Source organism: Peromyscus maniculatus, chromosome X (assembly GCF_049852395.1).
Source record: "Peromyscus maniculatus bairdii isolate BWxNUB_F1_BW_parent chromosome X, HU_Pman_BW_mat_3.1, whole genome shotgun sequence".
NCBI classification, from domain to species: Eukaryota; Metazoa; Chordata; class Mammalia; order Rodentia; family Cricetidae; genus Peromyscus; species Peromyscus maniculatus.
The window spans coordinates 34524441-34537980 of NC_134875.1; the positions used below are offsets into that span (position 1 = coordinate 34524441).

General features: G+C 42.4%; 1 protein-coding gene across 1 annotated transcript; it reads right to left on the reverse strand.

The window, feature by feature from the left end:
• Positions 1–3242: 3242 nt before the first annotated feature.
• Positions 3243–7397, reverse strand: LOC143270805 (homeobox protein Rhox13-like). Its single transcript, XM_076561918.1, has 3 exons — positions 7021–7397; positions 6291–6336; positions 3243–3450 (listed from the first exon to the last, which is right to left on the reverse strand). The coding sequence occupies exons 1-3, from the start codon at positions 7314–7316 to the stop codon at positions 3331–3333; spliced, it is 462 nt and encodes a 153-aa protein (XP_076418033.1). The 5' UTR covers positions 7317–7397; the 3' UTR covers positions 3243–3330.
• Positions 7398–13540: the final 6143 nt, after the last annotated feature.

Sequence of the window (13540 nt, forward strand, 5' to 3'; positions counted from 1 at the left end):
AAAAATCCATATAAGCTATAAAAAGACACAACTTGGATCCATATGTCACACATCAAATGGACTCCAGGTAGGTACCCCTGTCAATCAATAGCCTAAGCTTCCCTACCTACTGTTTCTTCCTTAGGGGAAAGTTCTAAATCTAAGATTCTCCTTTAAGTTCCTAAACTTTAACTTCTGTCCCCAGTTTATAGCAATACCACCAGATTTCCACTCAGCCGACAGAGATCAGGTGTCAGCTGCAGAAAACAAACTGCTTCAAAAGGCTATGAGCCCTGGACTTGATGAAAACTTATGTGAACCAGTCCAGGCAATGTGATTTCTCCCTGTCTCCACAGCAAACCAGATGCTTCTGATGAATGTTGTCCACTTCCTGAATGCCTAACATTGGCCTTTGATTTGCATTCCAGCCTTCACAGGTCCTGACAAGAACATCCTAATCTCAGCTGAGAAGCAGTTGCAGAAGAGAATCCCTCACCCTTTATCCTCAACCAAAGGCTGGAATATTTGTCTAAAAGGAAACTGGTTTCCCTCTACTAAAAGTCTTTAGAAATAACAGGTATCCATCACAGAGTCAGATATTTGACTCATTATACAACTCAATGGGGGAAAGGTAATGATTATCATTACATTTAAAGTTTAGACTTACTATGCTTGAGAGACCAAAAAGCAAAAAAAACCCTCAAACATGCAAGCCCCTAGCTTGTACAAGCTGTGCCCTAGCAGCTCATCCTCCCCCCTTTTTGTCCAAGATATTGAAGACTGTTCTTAAACTGACTGATCGTGTAAAATCTGCTGTTCTAGCAAGATAATAGGTCATAGGACTAAATACTATTTCTGTTTTTGTAATCAAACTTGTTTACTATGCTCAATGACTGGGACAACTGCAAGACATATATGTTAAAATTAGAACATGCTTACATGTAGACAGAATACTTGTGATCTTGTGGTTTTGACTTTATAAGCCTTGGATTAATATGACCAGGGGCTGCAACTTGGGAGTGATCTCAGTTGCAGTCTTGGTGTCATGAGCATCTGGCACCAGTACTTATTTAACAAAGGCTCTTCTTATTAAAATTTATTCATGGTCACAGGGAATCTCTGAGTGACCCTAGACCCATGACTTTCCGTTCAATTCTAACATGTTAGTTTTTGTTTTACTTATTACATTATTTATTTATTTATTTATTTATTTATTTATTTATTTATTTATTTGGGGGTTTTCAAGACAGGGTTACTCTGTGTAGTCCTGGCTGTCTTGGAACTCACTCTGTAGACCAGGCTGGCCTCGAACTCACAGAGATCTGCCTGGGTCTGCCTCCCAAGTGCTGGAATTAAAGGTGTGTACCACAACAGCTCGGCTATAGTTTATTTTATTATTACCCCTTAGAAGCCTGTATGTTTTCATACACACACACACACACACACACACACACACACACACACACACACACTCACACACACACAATTTCTTAATTGATTCTTTGGGAATTTCACATCATGCACCCTAATTCTGCTCATTTCCCAGTCTCTCCATATCTGCCCTTCACCCTTGCAGAGTCCCTCCCCCAAAAGAAAATTAAACAAAAAAACCAACTAAACCAACCAAAGAAACAAACAAACAAAAAAACCCACTTCACTCCTCTGTCTCTCAACATCTCTTCATTCATTTGAGTGGCACTGGGATCCTTGGTGTGTCCGGCAGTGTACACTTTTGCTCAATCAGCCCCACCCGAACATGAAAATTGCAATGAGTCATTGGTCTGGTTCAAGGCCTCTGGTTTCTGGTACACCATCATCACTGGATGCTCACTGAAACTCCTCTCTGATACCCCACGGCTATCCCTAGTCATGGAGATCTGCAGAACCAGTCTCTTCACATGTTCCAGCAGGTCCTAAATGGGGTAGATGTTAGAGTGGGCCAATCCAAGGACCTGGATATGGGCCTGAGTGGTAGGTGAGCTGGTCAGTCCTGGATACTTGAGCTGATACTCAGATGAGGGGTGGAACCAGCTCTCCTATGCCCATGGCATCGGGGCCAGCTCTCTCATGCCTGTGTTGAGAGGTGGGGCCATCTCTCCTGAGTACAAGGGGACCAGCTCTCCATGCCCGAGTCATTGGGGCCAGCTCTCCTATGAGGGGCAGAGCCAGCATTCCTAGTGCCAACACAGGGCAGGGCTGGCTCAGCACTGCCCTTGGATTTCATCATGCATGGCTCCCTATGGTAACATGGGCCACAGATGTCAACACAGACTCCAGTTACAGCAGGACCACAGATCCAGAGGTGGCCCTCCAGAACATCTCGGGCCCAGATGTTACCATGAACCCTGTGGCAGCTCAGGTCACTGAGATCAGTTTGGCACCAGCAGCAGCACGGCTCTCAGACAACAAAATTGTCTGAATTGACTAACCAGACCCTGGGCATCTTCATGGCCCTTGGTGGCAACAGATGCCACGGACATCAACTCAGACCCTGGCTACAGTAGGACCATGGACCTAAACATGGCCCTTTGCAGCAGTCCAGGCCGGGTTTCATCACTTCCCTGGGTGACAAGCAGGCCACCCACCTCAGCCACCTCCTCACCACCTTTGATTCTTCTGTTCCACCTCTTTCCACAGCACATGAACCATTCTGCCTCTCATTTTCTCCCATTTCTCCACCATACATTTGCTCATCATAATGGCACCCTCCCCCTTCAATGTCTTTAGTCAGCCCAGGCCTTGAGGACCCAGGCTGGCCTATGGGTAGCTTCCACCCACCTGAGCGGTTTTCTAGTGAGAGATAGAAAAGGGGATATATTCAGATGGCAGGGTAAGTGGGGAGGAACTGGGAGGAGTAGGGGGAAGGGAAACCATAATCAGGATATACTATGTGACAGAAAAATCTATTTTTATTAAAAGAAAAAAGAAAGAATTGGTATGACCCCCCCAAATAAAAATAAATCACCATCAATACTTTCTGTGCCCACATTCTCCTTAGATTCTCCATTTGCAGGGTTACTACTGAATCCCTTGTTCAAAGGATCAAATGAGCCTGAATCAAGAAGGCTTAAGTGATCCACTGTTTCACAATTACCGTGTATAGGGAATAGTCATCTATGCAAGCAATACTCATGACTTAGAAATGTCACCCCCAGAAAACAGAAGTTGTCATTTTGTTTAAATGGCATTTCCTGAAGAGTGTACATCTATATACTACAAAACCCCAGAAAGAATTTGAAATTAAATAACTTGGAAATTCATGATTTTATTGTTAACATGAGTGCTGAATTTTATTGAAGCTGTACATTGAGTATGTGTCAGCAGATTTCCCTTTAGCTCGAAGATTGCACTCTAGGGATTGTCGTCCCTTTCCCCAGGGAGAAGGACCTTTTCAATACTAGGAGGTATGCTCTGTAATTCGACAGACCTCTCACTCTTCCTCTCTTCTGCTCTCCGATGGACGAACCATGTCTGAAATCAGAGGAAGACAGGGTTGGATTTAGCATTGGCTTCCATCCCAGAGCCAAGAGATAAAAACCCACTTTAAGACATATAACACTGACTTTCTATTCATATCATAAAAGCAAATATCAGCTGTGTGTCAACTTCTGCAATAGGCCATGATTCTGTCTTTTTCCAGCAGTATAAACACTTCAGTGCTTTCTTTTTTATTGGATGGAACGCTTAGCTTATGACTTGTTCTGGGTCCTTGATGTTAATTCAATATATGGTAACTGGGTAAAGGAAAGTCTTCATTCTGATATTTGACCATCAGCTGTAGAATACCCTCCTCACTAGTGATATGTTCCTCTTGTTTGGGCAGAGATTGTAGATCATAAATGTTAGCCCATTTTAAAGGTCTATGGAGGGGAACAGTTTTCTGTTTGTAAAAGTAATCTTCAGAATGAAGTAATCAACAGAAACAAGAGTGGGAGATTTTTAGAAAGAAAATAGCCTTTAAGAGTGCCAATGGGATTGTTGGTGCTTGAAATTTCAGGAGAGCGAACAGGTGGTAGGCAGAGATGTCATGGACAATGGTTTGACATCACAGCCTTCAGTGTTTGAGAAAGTTGACAAATTTAACCTAAATGACATACAGGACACTGAAACCTTTGCCATCTCCAGGAGTTCAGCTGAAAGGTTAACTTCCACCCATGGTTAATCTGAACAGAATATGTTCTTTCATGAACAGTATATGTTCATAGTAAATCTGAACAGTATATTCTTTCATGTTATACAAAGTTCTCCATGATGAGGATGAAGAATAATATCTCTGCTTCAGGTATATTTCTAGAATCCTGTCCAGCACAGAGGGCACACTAGGCCCTGCTGTGTCACCAGGACATCTAAAGCCCATTATTCTTCAAAAGGCAAGGAGTAAGATGGTCCACAACAGTGAGGGGAAAGTAGTCATAAATCAGTTCTTCCTAAATATGATCTAGCTATGGAAATACAGTCACAGTTAACTGTTAGATGTCACCATCCTGGCAGGCTCCTAGTGAATAAGGGTCTATTTTATTGGGAAGTTCTCAAACTGCACATTTGTGACTCCATGTACTTACTCTCCCTGTTTATTACATAGATTTATAATCTAAAGAAGATCAACCAAAGGACCAGAAGCCCTAGTACCATCCTGATGCCTCCATGAATTCAAATAAAGCCCCAGTGGCTGACTCATGTGGGCTTACATTAAGTCAGAGTTCCCCCTGTTTGATTCCTAAAGCCTATCTATGACGTCTGTAAGAGGAAAGGGGAAATCAGAAGTGAGGGTTTTGGAAAGTGTGCAAACAGGAGACCATGGGTGTTTTCTCTTGTGTCTTGTGTCCATCTTCTCTCTGTAGCTGCAGTGCATCATCCTCTCTAGAGCTGCAGTACATCATTCTATAGAGCTGCAGTGCATCAGTCTCTCTAGAGCTGCAGTGCATCAACCTCTAGTCCTGCAGTGCACCAGTCACTCTAGAGCTACAGTGCATCAACCTCTCTAGAGCTGCAGTGCATCAGTCTCTAGAGCTGCAGTGTATCATTCTCTCTAGAGCTGTAGTGCATCAGCCTCTCTAGAGCTATAGTGCATCAGCCTCTAGAGATGCAGTGCATCAACCTCTCTAGACCTGCAGTTCATCAGCATTTCAAGAGCTGCAGTGCATCAGTCTCTCTACAGCTACATTGTATCAGCCTCTAGAGCTGCAGTGTACCAACCTCTAGAGCTGCAGTACACCAGCCTCTCTAGAGCTACAGTGCACTAGCCTCTCTAGAGCTGCAATGCATCAACCTCTCTACAGCTGCAGTGCATCAGCCTCTCTAGCAAAGGATAACCAGGCTACAATCCACAACTCAAGAGAAGTTAGGTAAAGAGCAAGACTCTAAGGCAGACATGCATGGATCACCCCAGGAAGGGAAAATGGTTAAGAGCTCCTGGGTAAACTGGGAAGGGGCTAGAAGGTTAAGGATGGGGGATGGGAGCATGAGGGATCTGGATGGTGAGGTTGGAGGAGGGATGGAAAGGGAGAGCAATGAAAGAGATATCTTGACAGAGAGAGCCATTATGGGGTTAGGGAGAAAGCTGGTGCTAGGGAAATCCCCAAGAACCCACAAAGATGACCCCAGCTAAGACTCCTAGCAATGGTGGAGAGGGTGCCTTAATTGGTCTTCTTCTGTAGTCAGATGGGGTCTACTTTAATTGTCATAGAACCTACTTCCAGTGACTGATGGAAGCAGATGCAGAGATCTACAGCCAAGTACTTGACCGAGCTCCTGAAGTTCAGTTGAAGAGAGGGAGGAGGGATTATATGAGCCAGGGGCATCAAGACCATGATGGGAAAAAACCACAGAGACAGCTGACCTGAGTTAGTGGGAGCTCAGAGACTCTGGACTGACAGCTGGGGAGCTTGCATGGGATGAAACTAGGCCCTCTGAATGTGGGTGACGGCTGTGTGGCTTGATCTGTTTGTGGGGTCCCTGACAGTGGGACCAGGACTAATCCTGTTTATATGAACTGGCTTTTTAGAGCCGATTCCCTATGGTGGGATGCCTTGGTCAGCCTTGATGCAGGGGGGAGGGGCTTGGTCCTGCCCCAACTGAATGTACCAGGCTTTGTTGACTCACAATGGAGGCCTTACCATCTATGAAGAGTAGATGTGGGAGTGGGGTGGGGTAGAGATGAGAGCAGGAGATGGGGAGTGAGGGGGAACTGTGGTTGGTATGTAAAATGAAAAAAAATCTTGAATAAAAAAAAAAGTGCCTGGTACAAGACTTCCCAAGACCTGAGAAGGCTGTAGATTGACTGTTCAATGTCTTTGCTTGGATTTACTGACCTGCACTTTGACTTCAGTAACACTCAAAGCTTGTGCAAGTTCCTTTCTGTGGAAAGAAAACCACCAATGTTTAGTGTGCAGTGTTTTACATGAAATGCAGAGTCATAAATGATATCTATGCTTTTTTAATATTGCTGTGCTCCCTCAGACCCCCATTTAACTTTCATTCTCAGAACTAGTCTTGCTTTTGAAATGGTTTCACCTCTTAAAAAAGTTTCTAAACAATAGAGATGAATAATTTTAACACATTATTAAAAATTAAAATTAAATGTCAAAGTGTATGCTGAGCAAATTGTACTAAATTAAAAAACAGCACCAGGGGAAGGGAAAGGAAAACCGAAAGGAATTGATGGATAGGGACACAGTCCCTGAAAAGATGACGAGACTACTGGTGAGGAGGTCACCCAACAAAGTGTAAATCCTTAACACTGGTGAATTTTACACAAGTGAGTATTTTGGCATACTATATTCATGTCTCTATACTTTACAGAAATGAAAATATGATGCGAAACGTCTGGTGTTGACTATGTACACTTGTTTCGGGTCAACACTACACACTAATACTGACTTTTACCCCTACACAAGGCACCCTCCTGTACCCACTACCGAGGGAGAAGACAGCAGTGGCTTAAGGAGGGATGATAGGAAACCAGGGCCTGAAAGAACAAACGGACATCTCAACCTGAGACAACAGGGAGGTTGGGGATAGCTCCTGGTTCCAGACACATACCTGGCAAGCGCATCAGGATACTGGGTTTCTTTGAACATTTTTTCCATTTCCTCCACCTGCCCCAGTGTGAACTGGAATGTAGTTCGCCGCTGCCTTCGTGATGAACGGCGCCTCGGAATCCTAATCACAGCCTCAGCTGAGTCGTTCTGGCCCTCACCGAACTGGCTGCCCCCGTTATTTAGGTCAATCACGCAGCAGGCGTCACCTCCACTTGGGTTGCCACCCACCATCGCCAAGGCAGCCTCTAAGGTGGGGACCTGAGCTATTTCCTCACCAGTATCATTCTTGCTGGCCATGACTAGTAGTGGGCCGAAGCCACAGAGAGAAGTGGGGCCCCAGGAATGACTGGCCTCACGGCCTATTGTTCGGTCAGTCTCTACTACTGACGTGGCGTCAAGAGAGGGCCTGAGGAAAGGGTGACATCAACATGTACTTCTGCGCATGCTCCACACTTCTCCATGTTCCTCAAGTTTGACGTCCACATGCTCCTCTCCAGATGGGAGCTACAGGCTTTTCCCTCCCTTATTGACTGCTCTGGGCTTTTTGATCTCTTGCTGAGGTAGGTGGTATTTACTTTGGTGCACAAATGGTGGATTTGGCCCAAAAGATGGGGAACTGAGGGAGCCACTGTGAACAGACTTGTGAAAGGTAATGTGAAGTTAAACCTTACTTCGAGGGCATGCATGTAGAATGAGTTTTAGCCTGCATCTGCATGTATGTGCATGCTGCCTGTTCCTTCTAGGTTGTAGAGATGACAATGAAAGTGAATTGTGTAGCATTGCAAAATAATTAAGGAATAGAGTATGGGAGAAAGTATGGGGAACACACAAAAACCACAGGACCCTTGCGTGAACATGTAGAAAATTTCTGTGGACCTCACCCTCCACCTACTACCGCTGCTCAGAGAATGGGCTTAGAACTAAGTGGACATGATCAGCTTAGTGGCTGCTAGTATAAGAGTCCCTGGTAGTACATTGAATGCTGGCTAACCATTGTTCTTTGAGCTCAACATCAACATCTTGGGACTGGGTTTGAATATAATTCTAGTTAATGACACTGTTGAAAACCAAACAAAAGACACCCCCTCCTCTCAAAAGAAAAATGATCTGCTTGAGAAATAATTACCTCAGATTATAATAATTTTATAATCTCTGTTAATTTCCACATGTAATATTTGCCTCAGTTCTTATCACTGAGGATGTTGATTCGGTCCTTTCTGTTGGATTGAAGGTAAATACATAAATATTCAGGCAGTGTATAAAACAATATTTGGCATGTGACATATGGCATATGACACCGCTCAGAAAAATAATAGATGCCTGAGTTAGACACTGTTGGAAGTGGGGAGGGTCAGTACCACCCTTCCTGACAGATTCCCAGAAGTAAAGAAAATTTTGCCTTGTTTAGGATTACAAATTGCTCCTGAAAAGATACAAAGAGGAGATACTATTAATTTATTTTAGGATATAAAATAGGTCTACAAAAAATTAGACCCCAAAAGGTACAAATTAAGAAAGATTAATTACAGACTTTTAATGACTTTCAAAGATCATTTGGGACATTTCCCATCTACAAATTGTTGCTGGGGTAAAAAATGATGAATTGAGTAATGTGTTCAAAACCTTAGAAGGTGACAAAGACTTAAATAGTCCAAAAGAATTATCTGCTGAAGCTGAGAGAGAATTGGCCTTGGTGGAAAACAAAGTACGGGAAGGACATGTGGATCACGTGGATCCAAAGCTTGATTGCATTTTGGTTATTTTACCCTCTAAGCATTCTCCTACAGGAAATTAATGCAGAGGGAAGCTATTATATTGGAATGGATATTTCTACCAAATAAACAGAGTAAAAAATTAAAAACTTATGTGGAAAAGATCTCTGACTTGATTTTAAAAGGAAAATTGAGACTGTAAATTAGCAGGAATAGACCCAGCAGAAAGTATTGTACCTTTAACTAAGAATGACATTGAAAAATTATGGGTAGACAGTGAACTTTGGCAAAGAGCTTGCAGTAATTTTTGGGGAGAGATTAACAGCAAATATCCCAAAATTGATAGAATTCAAGATATAAAGAGAACTGATTGGATTCTGCCTCACATTGTATGGGAAATACCCATATCTGAAGCCTGTACATTTTATACAGATGCAAACAAACAAGGAAAGGTAGGTCAGAAATTCAGAAAATTTAAGTAAAGTGGTTCAAAGTCCTTATAATTTGGTTCAAAAATCAGAATTGTATGCTATTCTGATGGTATTAATGGATTTTTCTAAACCTCTCAACATAGTTACTGACTTTCAGTATGCTGAAAGAATGGTATTACATATTGAGACTGCAGCATTTACCCCGATGAGTCAGAATAAATTTTGTTATTTATTCAGTTACATGATATAATCAGGAATAGGAAACATCCCTTACATATAACTCACATCTGATCCCATATGAGTCTGCCAGGCCCTCTAGCACAAGGTAATGATGAGCTTGATAAACTATTGATAGGAAATGTGCTCAAGGTCTCAGAATTTCATTAAAAAAGTCATTTTAATAGTAAAGGTTTAAAAAAGGATTTTTCCATTACCTGGCAACAAGCCAAGGAAATTATAAGGAAATATCCTACTTATTCTTTTTACAATCAGACTCCACTACCAGGAGGATGTAACTCAAAGAGTACTCAGAGGAATGAAATCTGGCAGATGGATGTGTTTCACTTTGTAGATTGACACGTATTCAGGATTTCAATGGGCAACTGCCCTGAGTTTTGAAAAAGCTGAATCTGTAATCATGCATTTGATGGAAGTTATGGTCATCATGGGTATACCTGCACAAATTAAAATTAACACTGCATATTACAGGCATACCACACAATCCTACAGGCCAAGCAGTCATAGAAAGATCAAACAGAACTCTAAAGGATATGCTAAATAAACAGAAAGGGGTAACAAAAAAAAACAGAAATAGAGTGCATAATGATCTATTAACTTTGAATTTTCTCAATGCTAATGAGAAAGGAGCAATAGCTGCGGAGTGACATTGGATAATAGAAAAAACTACTGACTTAAATCAGCCTATATACTTTAAAGATGTGCTGACCTCAGAATGGGAACCAGGATATGTGTTACATTGGGGACGGGATTTTGCTTTTGTTTCTACAGAAGATGGAAAGCTGTGGATGCCATCAAAATTAATAAAGGTTCGATTTAAACAAGAGAGACTCTTTTTTTCCTTTTTATTTTATTTTACAATATCATTCAGTTCTACATATCAGCCACGGATTCCCTTGTTCTCCTCCCTCCTGCACTCCTCCCCTTCCCCCCAGCCTACCCCCCTTTAGCACCTCCTCCAGGGCAAAGCCTCCCCCGGGGGACTGAGATTGACTTGGTAGACTCAGTCCAGGCAGGTCCAGTCCCCTCCTCCCAGACTGAGCCAAGCGTCCCTGCATAAGCCCCAGGTTTCAAATAGCCAACTCATGCAATTAGCACAGGACCCTGTAACACTGCCTAGATGCCTCCCAAACAGATCAAGGCAATCAACTGTCTCACTTATTCAGAGGGCCTGATCAAGTTGGGGGCCCCTTAGCCTTTGGTTCATAGTTCATGTGTTTCCATTCGTTTGGCTATTTGTCTCTGTGCTTTAACCAACCTTGGTTTCAACAATTCTCGCTCATATAAACCCTCCTCTTTCTTGATAATTAGACTCCCGGAGCTCCACCCGGAGCCGAGCCATGGATCTCTGTATCCAGATCCGTCAGTCATTGGATGGGATTTCTGGCATGATTATTAGGGTAATTGGCCATCCCATCACCAGAGTAGGTCAGTTCTGGCTGTCTCTCAACCATTGCCAGCAGTCTATTGTAGGGGTATCTTTGTGGATTTCTGTGGGCCTCTTTAGCACTTTGCTTCTTCCTTTTCTCATGTGGTCTTCATTTACCATGTTCTCCTATTCCTTGTTCTCCCTCTCTGTTCTTGATCCAGCTGGGATCTTCTGTTCCCACAGGCTCTCTTTCCCTCGTCTCTCGCCCTTCATTACTCCCACTCATGTCCAGGTTGTTCATGTAGAGCTCATCCATTTCTCCTTTTTTGGGCAATCCTCGTGTCTATCTTGGGGTCCTTTTCTCCAGGTAGCTTCCCTGGTGATGTGAGTAACAGTCCAGGCATCCTTGTTCCACATCTAGCTTCTTCCTATGAGTGAGTACATACCATATTTGTCTTTCTGAGTCTGGGTTACCTCACTCAGGATGATTTTTTCTAGATCCATCCTTTTGCCTGCAAACCGTATGATGTCATTGTTTTTCTCTGCTGAGTAGTATTCCATTGTGTATATGTGCCACAATTTATTTATCCATTCTTCAGTTGAAGGGCATCTAGGTTGTTTCCAGGTTTTGGCTGTTACAAACAATGTTGATATGAACAGAGCTGAGCAAGTGCTCTTGTGGTATGATTGAGCATTTCTTGGGTATATGCCCAAGAGTGGTATAACTGGATATTGGGGGAGATTGATTCCCAGTTTTCTAAGAAAGCACTATATTGATTTCCAAAGTGGTTGCACAAGCTTGCATTCCCACCAGCAGTGGAGGAGAGTTCCCCTAGTTCCACATCCTCTCCAGCATAAAGTGTCTTCAGTGTTTTTGATCTTAGCCATTCTGACAGGCGTAAGGTGGTATCTCAGAGTTGTTTTGATTTGCATTTCCCTGATGATTAGGGATGTTGAGCAATTCCTTAAATGTCATTCAGCCATTTGAGTTTCCTCTGTTGATAATTCTCTGTTTAGTTCTATAGCCCATTTCTTAAATGGACTGTTAGTCATTTTGTTCTCTAATTACATATTCTTTCTTTTCTTTTCTTTTCTTTCTTTCTTTTTTTTTTTTTTTTTTTTTTTTTGGTTTTTCGAGACAGGGTTTCTCTGTGTAGCTTTGTGCCTTTCCTGGGACTCACTTAGTAGCCCAGGCTGGCTTTGAACTCACAGAGATCCACCTGGCTCTGCCTCCCAAGTGCTGGGATTAAAGGCGTACGCCACCACCACCTGGCCGATGTCTAATTTCTTGATTTCCTTATATATTCTGGATATCAGTCCTCTGTCAGATGTGGGGTTGGTGAAGAACTTTTCCCATTCTGTAGGCTGTCTCTTTGCCTTGTTGACTGTATCCTTTGCTCTACAAAAGCTTCTCAGTTTCAAGAGGTCCCATTGATTGATTGTTTCTCTCAGTGTCTGTGCTACTGGTGTTATATTTAGGAAGGATCTCCTATGCCAATGTGTTCAAGACTACTTCCTACTTTCTCTTCTAGCAGTTTCAGAGTAGCTGGATTTATGTTGAGGTCCTTGATCCACTTGGACTTAAGTTTAGTGCACAGTGACAGATATGGATCTATTTGCAGCCTTCTACACGTTGATATCTAGTTGTGCCAGCACCATTTGTTGGAGAGGTTTTCTTTTTTCCATTGTACCCTTTTGGCTTCTTTGTCAAAAATTATATGTTCATAGGTGTGTGGATTAATGTCAGGGTCTTCGATTCCATTCCATTGGTCCACATGTCGGTTTTTATGCCAATACCAAGCTGTTTTTATTACTGTAGCTCTATAGTAGAGCTTGAAGTCAGGGATCATGAGGCTTCCAGAGGTTGTTTTATTGTACAGGATTCTTTTGGCTATCCTGGGTTTTTTGTTTTTCCATATGAAGTTGAGTATTATTCTTTCCAGGTCTGTGAAGAATTGTGTTGGTATTTTCATGGGGATTGCATTGAATCTGTAGATTGCTTTTGGTAAAATTGCCATTTTTACTGTGTTGGTCCTGCCTATCCATGAGCATGGGAGAGCTTTCCATTTTCTGACATCTTCTTCAATTTCTTTTTTCAGGGACTTAAAATTCTTGTCATATAGATCCTTCACTTGCTTGGTTAGTGTTACCCCAAGGTATTTTATGTCATTTGTGGCTATTGTAAAGGGCGATGTATCTCTGATTTCCTTCTCAGCTTCTTTGTCCATTGTATATAGGAGGGCTACTGATTTTTTTGAGTTGATCTTGTATCCTGCTATGTTGCTGAAGGTGTTTATAAGCTGTATCAGTTCCTTGGTGGAATCTTTGGGGGTCACTCAAGTATACTATCATGTCATCTGCAAATAGGGAAAGCTTGACTTCTTCCTTTCCAATTCGTATTCCCTTAATCTCCTTATGTTGTCTTATTGCTCTGGCTAGAACTTCAAGTACTATATTGAATAAGTATGAGGAGAGCAGACAGCCTTGCCTCGTTCCTGATTTTAGTGGAATTGCTTTGAGTTTCTCTCCATTTAAATTGATGTTGGCTGTTGGCTTGCTGTAAATTGCCTTTATTATGTTTAGGTATGTTCCCTGTATCCCTGATCGCTCCAAGACTTTTATCATGAAGGGGTGTTGGATTTTGTCAAATGCCTTTTCTGCATCTAGTGAGATGATCATGTGGTTTTTTTCTTTGAGTTTGTTTATATGGTGTATTACATTGATGGACTTTCGTATGTTGAACCACCCTTGCATCCCTGGGATGAAGCCTAC